Source organism: Coregonus lavaretus, assembly GCF_964263955.1.
Source record: "Coregonus lavaretus genome assembly, contig: HAP1_SCAFFOLD_2478, whole genome shotgun sequence".
NCBI classification, from domain to species: domain Eukaryota; kingdom Metazoa; phylum Chordata; class Actinopteri; order Salmoniformes; family Salmonidae; genus Coregonus; species Coregonus lavaretus.
Genome location: NW_028162346.1, coordinates 31802 through 46889, shown reverse-complemented (window position 1 = coordinate 46889; position 15088 = coordinate 31802). Strand labels below are relative to the sequence as shown.

The following is a 15088-nucleotide window of genomic DNA, read 5'->3' as shown; positions in this document are numbered from 1 at the left end:
AACACACACCTTGACCCCTGACCTCTTGTTCCCACTGGTTAACATCCTGCCTTGTTTCTCTCTGTTCTGTTTTCCTGCTGGACCACCGTCTATCTTCTCTTCTTCTCCGCTGAATCCCCTCCCCTTATTTCTCTTTTCCTGGCACTCCCTTCCCATTTCTTCCTCTTCTTTGTTCTGGTATTTTCTCTCCTATGTGTTGTTCTTCCCTCGCTCATCATTCTCCTCCACTTCTATCTGCCTGTATTTCTCTTCTTCATTCGTAAAATCCTTTGACGTTCCTATGTGAGCCCTTTCCTTTCTTCTATCTGTATCATTCTTTTCCCCCTGTTTTCCATTCTTCTCCATTCATCCCCTTTTCCTATTTCCAATCCTTCTCCCTTCACCTTCATTCACATTGTATGTTACCACCTCCGCTCCTCTTTGGGTCCTCAGTCGTCCCTCTGCTCAGCATATGACATCATCCAGTGTCACCTGCGGCCGATATGTGTCACCGTGTGCGCCCTGGTCGCCATGGAGACCCCCACAGAGGGGAGGAATTCAGACAGACAGGGGAAGGGCCCGAGTCCAAACCCAAGCCCCGCCCCCGAGGCGTCTACACAGGTCGCCCAGGCTCCGCCTCCCGCCTGGCAGCCCTGGGACCTGATTGGCTCGAGCCTAGTACATGTGTTCTGTCTCCTCCTGCTGTTTGTGGCCTATAGCTGGAGCGAGCTGACGTAATGCCACCTGTCAATCTCCTGTCAAAGCCCACCCTCCTCTCAGCCCTGCCCCCCGCATGTGCCAACACGTCTCTGTCCGCAATCCTCCTCCTCTTTTTCTTCAACCTCGTTTCTGTGCTCTTCCCTCTGTCTGGGAAAACTGCTGACTCACACAACAGTGTGTCTCTCATACACACTTGTATTCATGCACACATTACAGATGCGCACCATTAAACTCCAATAAATACCGACTCACAACCTCACACACATGCATTCATATACTGTCCCCATCAATACTGCACATTCCAACTGTTAAAAAGAAGCCTGGAACTTGTACACAAGGGGTTACCGGAAGACTCTCTACAACTCTTTGGCCAATGTCTCAAATCAAGCCTGTCATGTTGGACTGTTCTCTTTATTAATGCCCTCTGGGGTCACAGACCTGTTGTATGGGGTCATACAGTATACCCACTCCCCATGGGGTCATACACTGTCTCTTGGTTCCATACAGCCTGTCTAGTTTGGGTCCAGGTAAGCACAGACCATTAATAGGGTTCCTCTATCAAGCTGGATCTTGGAGCTTTTTTGTTGCATTGATCTCTCTCTTCAAGACACATCAGATACAGGTACAATACAGTTGTTATTATACTGTCTGTTCAAAGTAAATAGTAAAGCTCAATAGTGATGCCATCTATGACAAAGATACAACACAGTGTATAGGTTTGGACCTAATAAACACACCACTTATGACTAGACTGTAGAATGTCACTACAGAACACTGTCACTAAATTAAGTTCAATAATCACGTCACTACTGCACATCTCGACCATGTACAGATAACTGCCAAAATAATGGAAACACTTGAGTAAATGACGGATATAAAGTATATTGAAAGTGGGTGCTTCCACACAGGTATGGTTCCTGAGTTAATTAAGCAATTAACATCCCATCATGCCTAGGGTCATGTATAAAGATGCTGGGCAGGCCATTATTTTGGCTACCATGCCGATGCCCCGATAAGATGACAATGCCCCAATCCACAGGGCACGAGTGATCACTGAATGGTTTGATGAGCATGAAAATGATGTAAACCATATGCCATGGCCATCTCAGTCACCAGATCTCAACCCAATTGAACACTTATGGGAGATTCTGGAGCGGCACCTGAGACAGCGTTTTCCACCACCATCAACAAAACACCAAATTATGAAGTTCTTCGTGGAAGAATGGTGTCATATCCCTCCAATAGAGTTCCAGACACATGTAGGATCTATGCCAAGGTGCACTGAAGTTGTTCTGGCTCGTGGTGGCCCAACACCCCATTAAGACACTTTATGTTGGAGTTTCCTTTATTTTGTAAGTTACCTGTACATAACTCTCATATCGCTATAGTTGATTTACCCTGGGGGGGTTACATGACTACAGTATGTAGAAGTTTTAGGCCTACTATTGTACTATTCTGTCGTGGTTCAGACCGTAGACTTATTTTCTTCTTTTCAAAACCTCAAGATACATTGGAAGGAAGTTTATTTTACCCAGCGACTACTAATAGTTCTGTTTGTTTTAATTCAGCCAGTGCTGTGAGGCTTTATATGACTTGTATATCTGATGGTGTGAATGGAACTGGTAATAAATGTACAGTTCCCTCCTCTCTTCTATTCTGTGTTGCTGTTCTCTGAAGGATGATGAGTCCAGTGCTGTTCAGATTCCTCATAATGGTTATCCAACATACTCCTACACACACCTGTACTGTCTGTATGTTCACTCATCACCATAGTTGTATTGAGGGGTTTTTATTTACTTGTTTTTGCTGCCTCCTTTCTTGTCCGTCTCCCTATTTCTGTCCCACTCATTCCCGATCTCCTCTCCCTCCTCCCCCCCCACTCTCTCTGTCTCTTCCTTCTCTTTCTCTGTGGAACCTTCACAGGATAAGCTGTGTCTGCCTCATCACATACTAGAGGAGAAGGGTATGATAAAGGTGAGCATGACAGTCCAGGCGCTGGTGGATGAGACTTCAACCAAGCAGGCTCTCTTCACGTGAGAGGGAAGACCCACACACACACACACACCACTTTGTCAAAGTGAACGAACACAAGTTGCCATTGTACCTCCTGAAATAGCCTTTTCCAAGGGACTGTAGCCTATATCTGTCTTCCTTTCGTGTTTCTTACAACCAGGGTTTGAAGTTGCACATTGATGCGTGCGGTGCCCTAAATGACATAGTGGATATGATATTCAAAGCTGACAGGGGTGTCCACGTTGATGGTGTTTAATTCTGACACGAGTGCCCTGCTTTGTTGTGGCAGCATCCAGCACCCTTGGACACTCCTGTAGCTTGAACCCTGCCTACAACAGCTTCTAGCATGCTGCACTGTGTACGTTTGACTATGCATTTCACAGGCTGTCAGTTTTCACCCCTCTATTCCTAAGGACAGGTATTATTATAATCACCTTCAGTATTCTGAGACTAAACACCAGACACTCCAACGTAGCGCTCTCTCTGCTACTGCTTCCCTATTTCAAGATATTTACAATGGACATGGCCAAGTGGCTGAGAGTTGTATACATTGAAAAGAATCCCCCAAATATTTTTCTCTAATAGGTAATATATTTTAGGTATAGTTCTGTATATTGTATTATGTTTTACTTTAAATTGATCTCTCACCACCTCTGTAGGGGTAGAAGTGTTGTCCTAACATTATGGGAACATTGTGTTTTGGTTGTTGAATCGGGAGTGGTTGTGGGTATGTAACTCAGGGGAGGTGTGGGCTTACTACACTCATGCTTCATTCCGTAGCCTGCTTCTCGGTCCATGGTATTACTCTAACATTGTGTGTGTGTGTGTGTGTGTGCGCGCGCGCATGCCTGACTGCGTACTTGTCAAAGAGAGTGACAGGAGTCATAGTTAGACAATGAAAAAGAGAGGAGAGGGTTTGCATGCCCTAGTACTGGGCTCTCCAACCCTGTTCCTGGAGAGCTACCACCTGTAGGTTTAGCCTGATTCTAATAATTAGCTGGTTGATAAGCTGAACCAGGCTAGTTACAACTGGGGTTGGAGTGAAAACATACAGGAAGGTAGCTCTCCAGGAATAGGGTTGGACACCCCTGCCCTAGTACATTGTATACGGCTTTACAGGCATTTCGCTACACCCGCTATAACATCTGCTAAACACGTGTATGTGACAAATACAATTTGATTTGATTTACTGCTAAATAACCTCTCGTGAAGTGTGGGGTGATGCTGCCCATGCTAGGTGGTCATGTAGGACCTACAACGTTAGCATTTAAAAGTAACAGATGCATTCACTGATTTAGAGACACTGTTAGCAGTATATGAAGAGTTGATATCCCAATATCCCACTACTACACAAACAGCAGAACACTCTGAAATAAGCATACTAGGTGTGTGAGCAATGGTGTTGGGTTTTTATTGTACAGATATGCATTTTATACAGCTTGGTATCCAAAGCTTAAGATTTAGCAGTAAAATCAAACAATGTTCCACTGGATAGATTTGACAGTTGCCAAAACATCTAAACTGTTTTTTCAGAGCTACGTATGAGACAGCAATTCATTAACGCTCTGGATAAGAGTCTGCTAAATGACAAAAATGTAAAATGTAATTAAAGCTAGAATCCTTAATTGAAACAATATCAAGAGGCCACCCAGCCTGTGTTTTGGTAAAAAGCTAAGGGATGGGCCTGGAGAAATGTAACCACTCAAACTCATAGAGCTATGAATGAAAGGACTGACCATCCATGATAACAAAATTATAGTTTTAAATATGTTTTGAGGCTATACCGTGTTTGTTTACATTTACATTGTTTACAAACAGGAGTAAAACACGTTTTTATTCTGGGTTCTAATGGGGTACGACAGTTTAACTGAGCTCGTGAGGCATTTGTAAGTTATATTCTTCAAGAATCAATGGGTATATCATTAATTTATAAGTCCAAAAATGGATGTATCAACTAATGATTCCAGCTTTAATGTTTTTGAATATATGGTTTGTACTATTCCAATGATCTAATTGTCTTTAGACGTGTGGTAATGTTTTTATGAGAAGTGGTGATAAGCGTCAATATGATGGTTTGTGCAAGTGGGTTTTGTATTTAGAAAGTATACACAGTGCATTCGGAAAGTATTCAGACCCCTTCACTTTTCCCACATTTTGTTGCGTTATAGCCCGATTCTGAAATTGATTAAATAAATAGAAAATTAATCTACACACAATACCCTATAATGACAAAGCGAAAACAGGTTTAGAAATTTTAGCGAATGTATTCAAAATAAAAAAACATACCTTATTTACACAAGTATTCAGACCCTTTGCTATGAGACTTGAAATTGAGCTCAGGTGGATCCTGTTTCCATTGATCATCCTTGAGATGTTTCTGCAACTTGGGAGTTCACCTGTGGTAAATTCAATTTATTGGACATGATGTGGAAAGGCACACCTGTCTATATAAGGTCCCACAGTTGACAGTGCATCTCAGAGCATAAACCAAGCCATGAGGTCAAAGGAATTGACCGTAGACCTCCGAGACAGGATTGTGTTGAGGCACAGATCTGGGGAAGGGTACCAAAAAAAGTTTGCACCATTGAAGATCCCCAAGAACACAGTGGCCTCCATCATTCTTAAATGGAAGAAGTTTGGAACCACCAAGACTCTTCCTAGAGCTGGCTGCCCGGCCAAACTGATCAATCGGGGGAGAAGGGCCTTGGTGAGGGAGGTGACCAAGAAACCTATGGTCACTCTGACAGAGCTCCAGAGTCCCTCTGTGGAGATAGGAGAACATTCCAGAAGGACAACCATCTCTGCAGCACTCCAACAATCTGGCCTTTATTTTAGAGTGGCCAGACGGAAGCCACTCCTCTGTAAAAGGCACATGACAGCCCGCTTGGAGTTTGCCAAAAGGCAGACCATGAGAAAAAAGATTATCTGGTCTGATGAAACCAAGATTGAACTCTTTGGCCTGAATGCCAAGTGTCACGTCTGGAGGAATCCTGGCACCATCCCTATGGTGAAGCATGGTGATGGCAGCATCATGTTGTGGGGATGTTTTTCAGCGGCATGGACTGTGAGACTAGTCAGGACCGAGGGAAAGATGAATGGAGCAAAGTACAGAGAGATCGTTGATGAAAACCTGCTCCAGAGTGCTCAGGACCTCAGACTGGGGTGAAGGTTCACCTTCCAACAGGACAACGACTAAGCACACAGCCAAGAAAACGCAGGAGTGGCTTCGGGACAAGTCTCTGAATGTCCTTGAGTGGCCCAGCCAGAGCCCTGACTTGAACCTGATCGAACATCTCTGGAGAGACCTGAAAATAGCTCTGCAGCGACGCTCCCCATCCAAGCTGACAAAGCTTGAGAGGATCTGCAGAGAAGAATGGAAGAAACTCCCCAAATACAGGTGTGCCAAGCTTGTAGTGTCATACCCAAAAAGACTTGAGGCTGTAATCGCTGCCAAGGTGCTTCAACAAAGTACTGAGTAAAGAGTCTGAATACTTATGTAAATGTCATCAGTTTTTTGCAAAAATTTCTAAAAACCTGTTTTTGCTTTGTCATTATGGGGTATTGTGTAGATTAATGAGGGGAAGAAAAAAACAATTTAATCCATTTTAGAACAAGGCTGTAACGTAACAAAACGTGGAAAAAGTGAATACTTTCCAAATGAATTGTATTTATTACTTTATTAAAGCTGCAATAACTTTTTGGGCGACGACCAAATTCACATAGAAATGTGAGGTATAGCTCTGTCACTCATTGAAAGCAAGTCTAAGTGGTAGATCTGTTCTATCTACGCTATTTCTATGCATCCCGTTCAGTTCCGTTTTATAGTTTACTTTCGGTTTCATACACCAGCTTCAAACAGCTGAAAATACAATAGTTCTGGTTATGGAAAATATATTTCACAGCGGTTTAGATGGTACAATGATTCTCTACACTATACTTGCTTGTTTTGTCACAAACTGAAATTACGAACAATTGGAATTTTAGCAACCAGGAAATGGCGGAGCGATTTCTGAATAGTGCATCTTTAAGAGTAATTTGAATATTTTAACAGTCACCACCACACATAAAATCAGCCACACTCCTGAGGCAAAGTGAACAATCTCTTAGAATCAGGATCTTGAGTGATCTCATTGCTAATGTAGAATTCAAAGTAACAACAATTACAACACTACTACTATTTATGTATATAATGTAGCTAATATTTAATAATTTACAATACATTATATATAGTAAAAACAACCATTATGCACAGTAATCCTACTTTAATACTCAAAGTAATGTCCTTTCCACCTAGCTAAATAGAACTACCCAGGTGCTAACATTTGACTACCAGTATCCCTTCTCCCAGTTCTAACATTTCCTCCTATTTTGATGATAGAAAAGAGATATGTGGAAACTAAAGGGAAATATGACAAGGATATTTGCTTAGTAGGAGAAAGTGACTGTGTAGCTTATCGTTTCCTTATGGAGGTTTGGGCCGTGTGCTGCAAACCTGACAGTTTAGAAACCTAAAGAAGAGAGGACTTACATTTTTTTTTTTTTTTAAAGAGGTCATTACTTTTAGTTCATTGATTAGTCAGTCAATCCCTTGGGCCTTTAGGAGTGGCTGTATGGCTGCCTATGGGCCTGAAATTATCAGCACTTTAAAGAGACGTTTTTATAGTTTGTTTTGGCAACTGACAAATCTCAGAGCTCCATTTTAAAATTAGAAATGTGTGTATGACAATGACATTTATTTGAACTATACAAATGTGCGAAATGTTTTTACCACAGTGTAACTGTTGACTGCTGAGTTTAGCTGTGTTGCCCTTTTCTACCTTTCTCTGTATATAGTCCTGAAAGCTTGTACTCAGTTTTGTACTTTGATTGGGAGGAAATGTAAAAAAAAAAAAGATGTTTAGGTTTCTTAAAATTGACGTATCATATTATACAATTTTGTACCTCTTGTCATATTGGTGTATTTGTTGTACAGCCATTTGGATTTTATTGCATGAAACACCCCTTTAATGTTGCCTTAACTGCTGTGAATACTGTATATATTTCTCATCACTTTATCAGTAAAGCACTTATCTGTAAAAAGCACATTGTCTTATGTTTGATCTATAGTCCACCTACATGTATTTTGTATTGTCTCAGATGTCAGAGTGTATAAGCCTAAGGTCATAAGATGGAAACAAATGTAATCAAAAGTAATAACTGAACCTTTATTTTGAAAGAAATACAGTTGGAGTGACCACATGATTAACAAGCAAGCTCCTCTTAACACCAAACATCCTGGCCCCACTATTGTCTGTTCTCAGTTTGACTCAACATAGCAGGTGTGTTCATTTCAGCTCAACAGGCGCATCAGGTTAATTTTAGCTCACCAGGCACTAGGTCTCTCTAGATGGGACAGGTGGACAGTAGCAGGTGCACAGTTTGAGTAGAAGGCACAGAGGAGAAAGCCTGGTTGGGTTCTGGTCCAGCAGTCAGTCTTAAGCATTGAGGAACTTGGCGTGGTGCTTGATGTGGTCGGTGATGAAGGAATAGATGAAGAAGTAGCTGTGGTCGTAGCCCTGATGGAGACATTAATGGCACTGTTAGTCTGATGACATAGCAATATGATGATACTCACTGCATTTTACATCAGTAAACAAGCACATATTGTGTATAACTACTGAGATGAACAACTGGCAGCAGGGAAAATCATACAGCAAAGTCACCAACCCTAGTTCAGTACACATAGTAGGTATTTCAAGATCAAACAGTTGCTATAGTTGGCCACTGGGTGGCAGCACTCACCGGCTGCAGCCTGAACACAACAGGAATCTTCTTTTCTGAGCAGGCGGCGATCAGGTTGTCAGGAAGCAGCTGGCTGGCCGACAGGAACTGGTCATCACGGCCCTGGTCGATCAGGATGTCCAGCTGTGGGCCAGAGTATGATGCTGCCAGCACCGTGGCGTCATACGCCTGGAAAGGAGGAAAAGGAGAGGAGGAAGAGTGATTAGAAACTCTTGGTGTTGTTCTGGAATTCTACTTTGTTTGTTGTGATCCCGTTGATTTGGCCAGTCCTCCTGTAACCCCTTACTGTACCTCCCAGGTCTTCTTGTCTTCTCCTAGGTACCCAGAGAAGGCCTTCTGCCCCCAGGCACACTGGATGGGGTTACAGATGGGGGCGAATGCAGAAACAGCCTGCAGTGAGAATGGGATGAAGAGAAAGGGCTTCATTCATATATTCAAAAGATGATGGTAATATATGATATCATAATGAAAGGACTGCCATATTGCCATGCCTTGTATTTTCCAGGGTTCTTCAGGGCGCAGATGAGGGCTCCATGTCCCCCCATGGAGTGGCCGGAGATGGACATCTTCTCTGGGTCAGTGGGGAAGTTAGCATTGATCAAACGAGGGAGCTGAGAGAGAAAAAAATAAAGAGAGAGAGAAAAAAATAAAGAGAGAGAGAGGTGGTGATTATCAGTGCATAGCAGTATTGGGGGATTCAAAATAGTAATAGGAAATGCTACCATCACGACTACTATTATCATGTGACCGACACACCTCCTCAGTGACATAGGTGTACATGCAGTAGTTGGTCTTCCAGGGCTCCTGGGTGGCGTTGACATAGAAACCAGCCCCCGTGCCAAAGTCCCAGCTCTCATCTTCACCCTCGATGTTACAACCACCTGAACACCACAGAAAATAGTAGGAAGAAGGTAGGGTGGGAGCTATAATTACTATTAAAAGGTGGGCATGAGCATTGAAGTGAAGGGTGAATGTTATGCAATGAGTAAAGTGTGTGCGTGCGTACGTGGGCTGGTGTCTGGGGCTACGATGATGATTCCGTGCTCAGAAGCCGCCTGCTGACTGCCAGCCTTGGTGATGAAGTTCTGCTCTGTGCATGTCAACCCTAGAAGCACACAGTGAAACGTGAAGGACAACATTTTCAACACACATAGGGAAAATCTAAGTAGTTGATCAGAATAATTCAGTGGTCATCGTGTGCAGATGTTTATTCTAGACCAGTGCAAGTGTACAGGCAATTAAGATCTTGATGATTAGTTGAATCAGGTGTGTTGGGATAGAACAAAAACCTACACATTCTGGGCAGGGATGGTGACCACTGTCTTTATGTAACATATGAGAGACAATGGACTGTGAGAACTCACCAGAGAGCCAGTAGAAGACGGGGCACTTCTCATTCTCTGCTTTAGGAGGCAGGTAGACAGCGACTTTCATTTTACACTTCAGCTCAGTGCTGAGAAAAGAAAATGCATTACATCACGTTTCTGGCATACTGCATGTTTCCACCCAAGCCATATGGGCAGATTGGAAATAATAGAATTTGTAAAACTATAATTTGTGTATTCCAATGGCAAATACAGCAGTGTGTTGCATTGATGTATAACAGTGAAACAGAATTAGCTAGCAGACTGGCTACTGAGATGCTCCATTCGCCGTTACAGGATAGGTACCGTTTGGCGTTGCACAGAATTTTTCGACTAACCTTAACTTGGAGATACTATCTTCGTTCTCGATTCGGCCAAACATATCTTCTAAACATGTTTGTGTAGAGTTGCAGGTAGACAGAGCTCTCGATCAATGAGAGAAGATTAGAAATAGACAAGATGGTGGCGAACACATTTTTGGATTATTTCATGGAGTAAAACTTTTATTTATTTAAAAAGAGCATTTTCTAAATTCAAACGAACCACCTGCAACTGAACACGGATATTTTGGAAGATACATGTTTCGCCGAATTGAGGACAAAGATCGTATTGCCAAGTTAAGGTTGGTCGAACATTCTCTGTGATATGCCAAACAGTACCTATCCTGTAATGGCTAATGGGGCATCACATTAGCCGTTACAATCTGCTAGCTAAAACAGAATGAGCTCTCGGGAGGTTAGTTAGTCTGGTTTCACGAGGCTAGCTCACCTGTCATGCTCGAACACCTTCTGGTAGCCGCCACTGCACTTGTTGGATGACACTTGGGCGAGGGCCATAGTTCGGTTACCTTTGGCAAGTCCACGAGGGAAAGAGTTGTATTGTATGGGACATTCTTTCAGAAATCTTGCTGCTACAGTTTTGCGTAGACCAGACAACATTGCATTTGTAAAATTATCCTTCTTAGCTAGCAACTACTAGCATGTTATGCATGCTAAAACTAAGTTGCATAGACCCTTTTCCAGTACACTGACGTCACGCACAGATTCGTGTAAGAAACCCATCGCCATCTGCGCCCATTTAACAAAGCCCTTGCATTTTTATTATTTCTAAACGAAATTACTTTTTGGGGTTCCTGTACGTTTACAATTATGTTTTAATTGTTGCTTGAACAGTTGCTAAGATTCTTTGGTTGTGATCTTTGCAAAATAACGTTTGGATGCAGCAATTAGCTAGAATGCTAACGCTCATTGATAGGCTAGGCTGTAGCAAAAGCTAGCCAAAGAGCCATTTTACTGGTTGAAGTTTAAGTGTTTTATAAGTATAATGCAGTTGATTTGCGATGATGACGAACATAACTTTAAGCAGGACATTCATACGAGCCTTAAAATTATATTATAACCCATAAGTAGTGAGAAATGCACTCATAAGTAACATGTAAATACAGGCATTTTTTTGCTGGCGTTCTATAACTCCCCCACCAACTTGCGCGCATCGCCCTCGTGCGGCAATGTTTGCAAACACAAAAAGGGGTCTACAGTCCACAGATGCATGCAAAAATAGAATGCCAAGTTGGTCGAATGTCATTGGACAGGGCAGAAGACCCGAACAAGAACATAGGCCCAAAACACAGCTGTGCTAACTTATTAAATGTAACATCTTCAAAAAGCACCAACTTGAAAGCATGCACAATGCAGCCTCTGTAAATCGCTAGATGATCAATCGATGAATGCTATAAGGCCTTCAGAGCAAGAGAATGCAGAACTTGCCACATTGTATCGGTTTCTGTGTAGCTGTCTGGCTTATTCGAGCGAGCCAGAGCCACTCCTACCCTGCAAGCAAGCTGCACGTAAGAAACTCAGTAACTTCTACTTCATGATCATAGAAACACAGCAAATAATAAGTGTTAATTTACACTTTACATACCTTGTTAAATCACGATTATTGAGATTAACTTCACTTTCGTCCCCGCTGGTTGGGTCTAGTAGAGTCCAACGTGTGGGTCAACGTGAAACGTCATGGAGATACTTCGTCTTCTTCTTCAATGAGGTTTAATGAAGGTTGGCATCCAATTTGTTGCATTACCGCCACCTTCTAGACTGGAGTACAACTCCCTTATATTTTGCATGAAAAATAAAATAAAGAAATACTCTACCATCTAACACTACACTCACAAATTCAAAAATATTATTAATAATTAACACCACCCTTCTCCACTATTTAAATATATTCATTCCTACCTCATGCCCTCAACCTGAAATGATGGGACATCACCACTTAACACACCCTGTAACTCTTCTGATGTCAAGTCTTGCACACCCAAATACCTCTCTGCAGCTGCCACCACAACCTCAATTTTCTTCGACTTACGTTCCATCCCTGCAGTACAATTAATAACCATTGCTATAAACGCTAAAAATCCAATCTTACTGAAACATATATCACTTGTTGGCCTAGCCCTCTGAACTGGTACATATCTACTACTCTCACCACTCCCAACCCTTCTTCCTCTACTTTCTTCACTGCCTCAGCATATAAAAACTTACTTACCCTGGAAACCTCAAACTGCTTCTCTCGCACGGGACATTTCTGATCCACAGCCCCATGGCCACCCCTACAATTAGCACATACCACTACTTTCCCCAATGCTACACATTCCTTTGTCTCATGCCATTCGGCACACTTCTCACACCTTGGTATCTCCCTCCAACATACTGCTGCCGTCATGGAGATACCTCCCCTTGCATCTTCAAATGTATGTCGATATGCAACCGAAAGGTGGCGTTGTTGTCAAAGAAAAGTTGAGAGGTCCTGAAATTAATGAATTTGAACAAAACCATAGCTTTGGCTCACAAGCTCACTGTTAAAAAACCATTCAGTATGACTATAACAGCATGGACCACCCCCCCCCCCCCCCAAAGCTCTGGCTTTGCTGGTAACTACTTTATTGAGGAAAAGTGTACTTACTATGCTTGTGATGGGAACCTCACCTAGCTATCTTAAGATGAATGCACTATAACTGTAAGTCGCTCTGGATAAGAGCGTCTGCTAAATGACTAAAATGTAAATATCTTACAGACCTGAGGTCATTTAGGTTCACTATTAGCCGGTTTTTGAATTTTATCAGTAACTTACTGTATTAATCAACAGTATGATACTGTATAAACTGAATACAGTAGATTATCATAGAATGCACAGTAAAATACTGTACATTTGTTTTAAAGCACACAGTAAGTCCCTTCTGTAATTTCAAATGTAAAATATTGTGTTTTACAGTACTAATTATGGTGCCTTGAGGGGAAATGTTGTGGGTGGGGAAAGTCTCTCTGGACATTAACATATTTTAAGGAGTGCCTTGTAAGAAGCTATATTTGTTGCAACCCTGAATGAGAATGCTGTACCCCCACAGAATATGGTAATATACTGTATTTTAGGAATTCTACAAACTTTGTCCTAAAACTCTACAGTAGCTTACTGGCCAATTGCTGCCAGTAATTTACTTTAATTCAGAATACAGTATCATAACGCATTTTTGGAGAGGGTCGTTTTCTGATAAAGGCGTTTCTTGATATCAAGTTACACCATTGATGCTCGCCATTGGTCCGTGGCCGTTTCTATCACGTCGGGGACAAACATGAGTTGTTGACAACTGTAACTAACCCTAACTCTTTTCCTAACCTTAACCTCAATCTCCAAACCTGCCACGCTAGTTCACCTAACCTGACATGTTAATTATCTTAACAAGTAGTCAGATGACGCGGATGCTACGCTACAGGACTGTTTTGCTAGCACAGACTGGAATATGTTCCGGGATTCATCCAATGTCATTGAGGAATATACCACCTCAGTCACCGGCTTCATCAATAAGTGCATCGACGACGTTGTCCCCACAGTGACCGTACGTACATATCCCAAACAGAAGCCATGGATTACAGGCAACATCCACACCGAACTAAATGCAAGAGCTGCCGCATTAAATGAGCGGGACACTAATCCGGACGCTTATAAGAAATCCCGCTATGCCCTCAGACGAACCATCAAACAGGCAAAGCCAATACAGGACTAAGATTGAATCCTACTACACCCTGGCTCTTTTATTTAATTTATTTATTTCACCTTTATTTAACCAGGTAAGCCAGTTGAGAACAAGTTCTCATTTACAACTGCGACCTGGCCAAGATAAAGCAAAGCAGTGCGATTAAAAACAACAAACACAGAGTTACATATGGAATAAACACAACGTACAGTCAATAACACAATAGAAAATCTATATGCAGTGTGTGCAAATGTAGTAAGTTATGGAGGTAATGCAATAAATAGGCCATAGTGCAAATAATTACAATTATAATTTAGTATTAACACTGGAGTGATAGAAGTGCAGAAGATTATGTGCAAATAGAGATACTGGGGTGCAAATGAGCAAAATAAATAACAATGTAAATAACATTATGGGGATGAGGTAGTTGGGTGGGCTAATTACAGATGGGCTGTGTACAGGTGCAGTGATCGGTAAGCTGCTCTGACAACTGATGCTTAAAGATAGTGAGGGAGATAAGTGTCTCCAGCTTCAGAGATTTTTGCAGTTTGTTCCAGTCATTTGCAGCAGAGAACTGGAAGGAATGGCGGCCAAAGCAGGTGTTGGCTTTGGGGATGACCAGTGAGATATACCTGCTGGAACGCATACTACGGGTGGGTGTTGCTATGGTGACCAATGAGCTAAGATAAGGCGGGGATTTGCCTAGAAGAGATTTATAGATGACCTGGAGCCAGTGGGTTTGGCGACGAATTTGTAGTGAGGGCCAGCCAACGAGTGCGTACAGGTCACAATGGTGGGTAGTATATGGGGCTTTGGGGACAAAACGGATGGCACTGTGATAGACTACATCCGATTTGCTGAGTAGAGTGTTGGAAGCTATTTTGTAAATGACATCGCCGAAGTCAAGTATCGGTAGGATAGTCAGTTTTACGTGGGCATGTTTAGCAGCATGTGTGAAGAAGGCTTTGTTGCGAAATAGGAAGCCAATTCTAGATTTAACTTTGGATTGAAGATGCTTAATGTGAGTCTGGAAGGAGAGTTTACGGTCTAACCAGACACCTAGGTATTTGTAGTTGTCCACATATTCTAAGTCAGACCCGCCGAGAGTAGTGATTCTAGTCGGGCGGGCGGGTGCAAGCAGCGTTCGATTGAAGAGCATGCATTTAGTTTTACTAGCGTTTAAGAGCAGTTGGAGGCC

At 42.3% G+C, this 15088-nt stretch overlaps 2 protein-coding genes across 2 annotated transcripts in view; one reads left to right on the top strand and one right to left on the bottom strand.

Moving 5' to 3' along the window:
- Positions 1–4009, top strand: part of LOC311119339 (leucine-rich repeat and calponin homology domain-containing protein 1-like) — a gene marked incomplete at its 5' end in the record, with an annotated part of 36932 nt that extends 32923 nt beyond the window's left edge. Inside the window, one exon of the mRNA XM_084194060.1 lies at positions 2623–4009. Coding sequence (XP_084050186.1) covers positions 2623–2736 — 114 coding nt within the window. The remainder of the gene's footprint in view (positions 1–2622) is intronic.
- Positions 4010–7895: 3886 nt separating this feature from the next.
- LOC311119340 (S-formylglutathione hydrolase-like) lies at positions 7896–11955 on the bottom strand. Its single transcript, XM_084194061.1, has 9 exons — positions 11781–11955; positions 10626–10704; positions 9858–9946; positions 9500–9598; positions 9250–9374; positions 8985–9104; positions 8785–8883; positions 8494–8661; positions 7896–8267 (listed from the first exon to the last, which is right to left on the bottom strand). Exons 2-9 carry the CDS (start codon positions 10691–10693, stop codon positions 8187–8189), a joined length of 849 nt encoding a protein of 282 aa, XP_084050187.1. The 5' UTR covers positions 10694–10704; positions 11781–11955; the 3' UTR covers positions 7896–8186.
- Positions 11956–15088: the final 3133 nt, after the last annotated feature.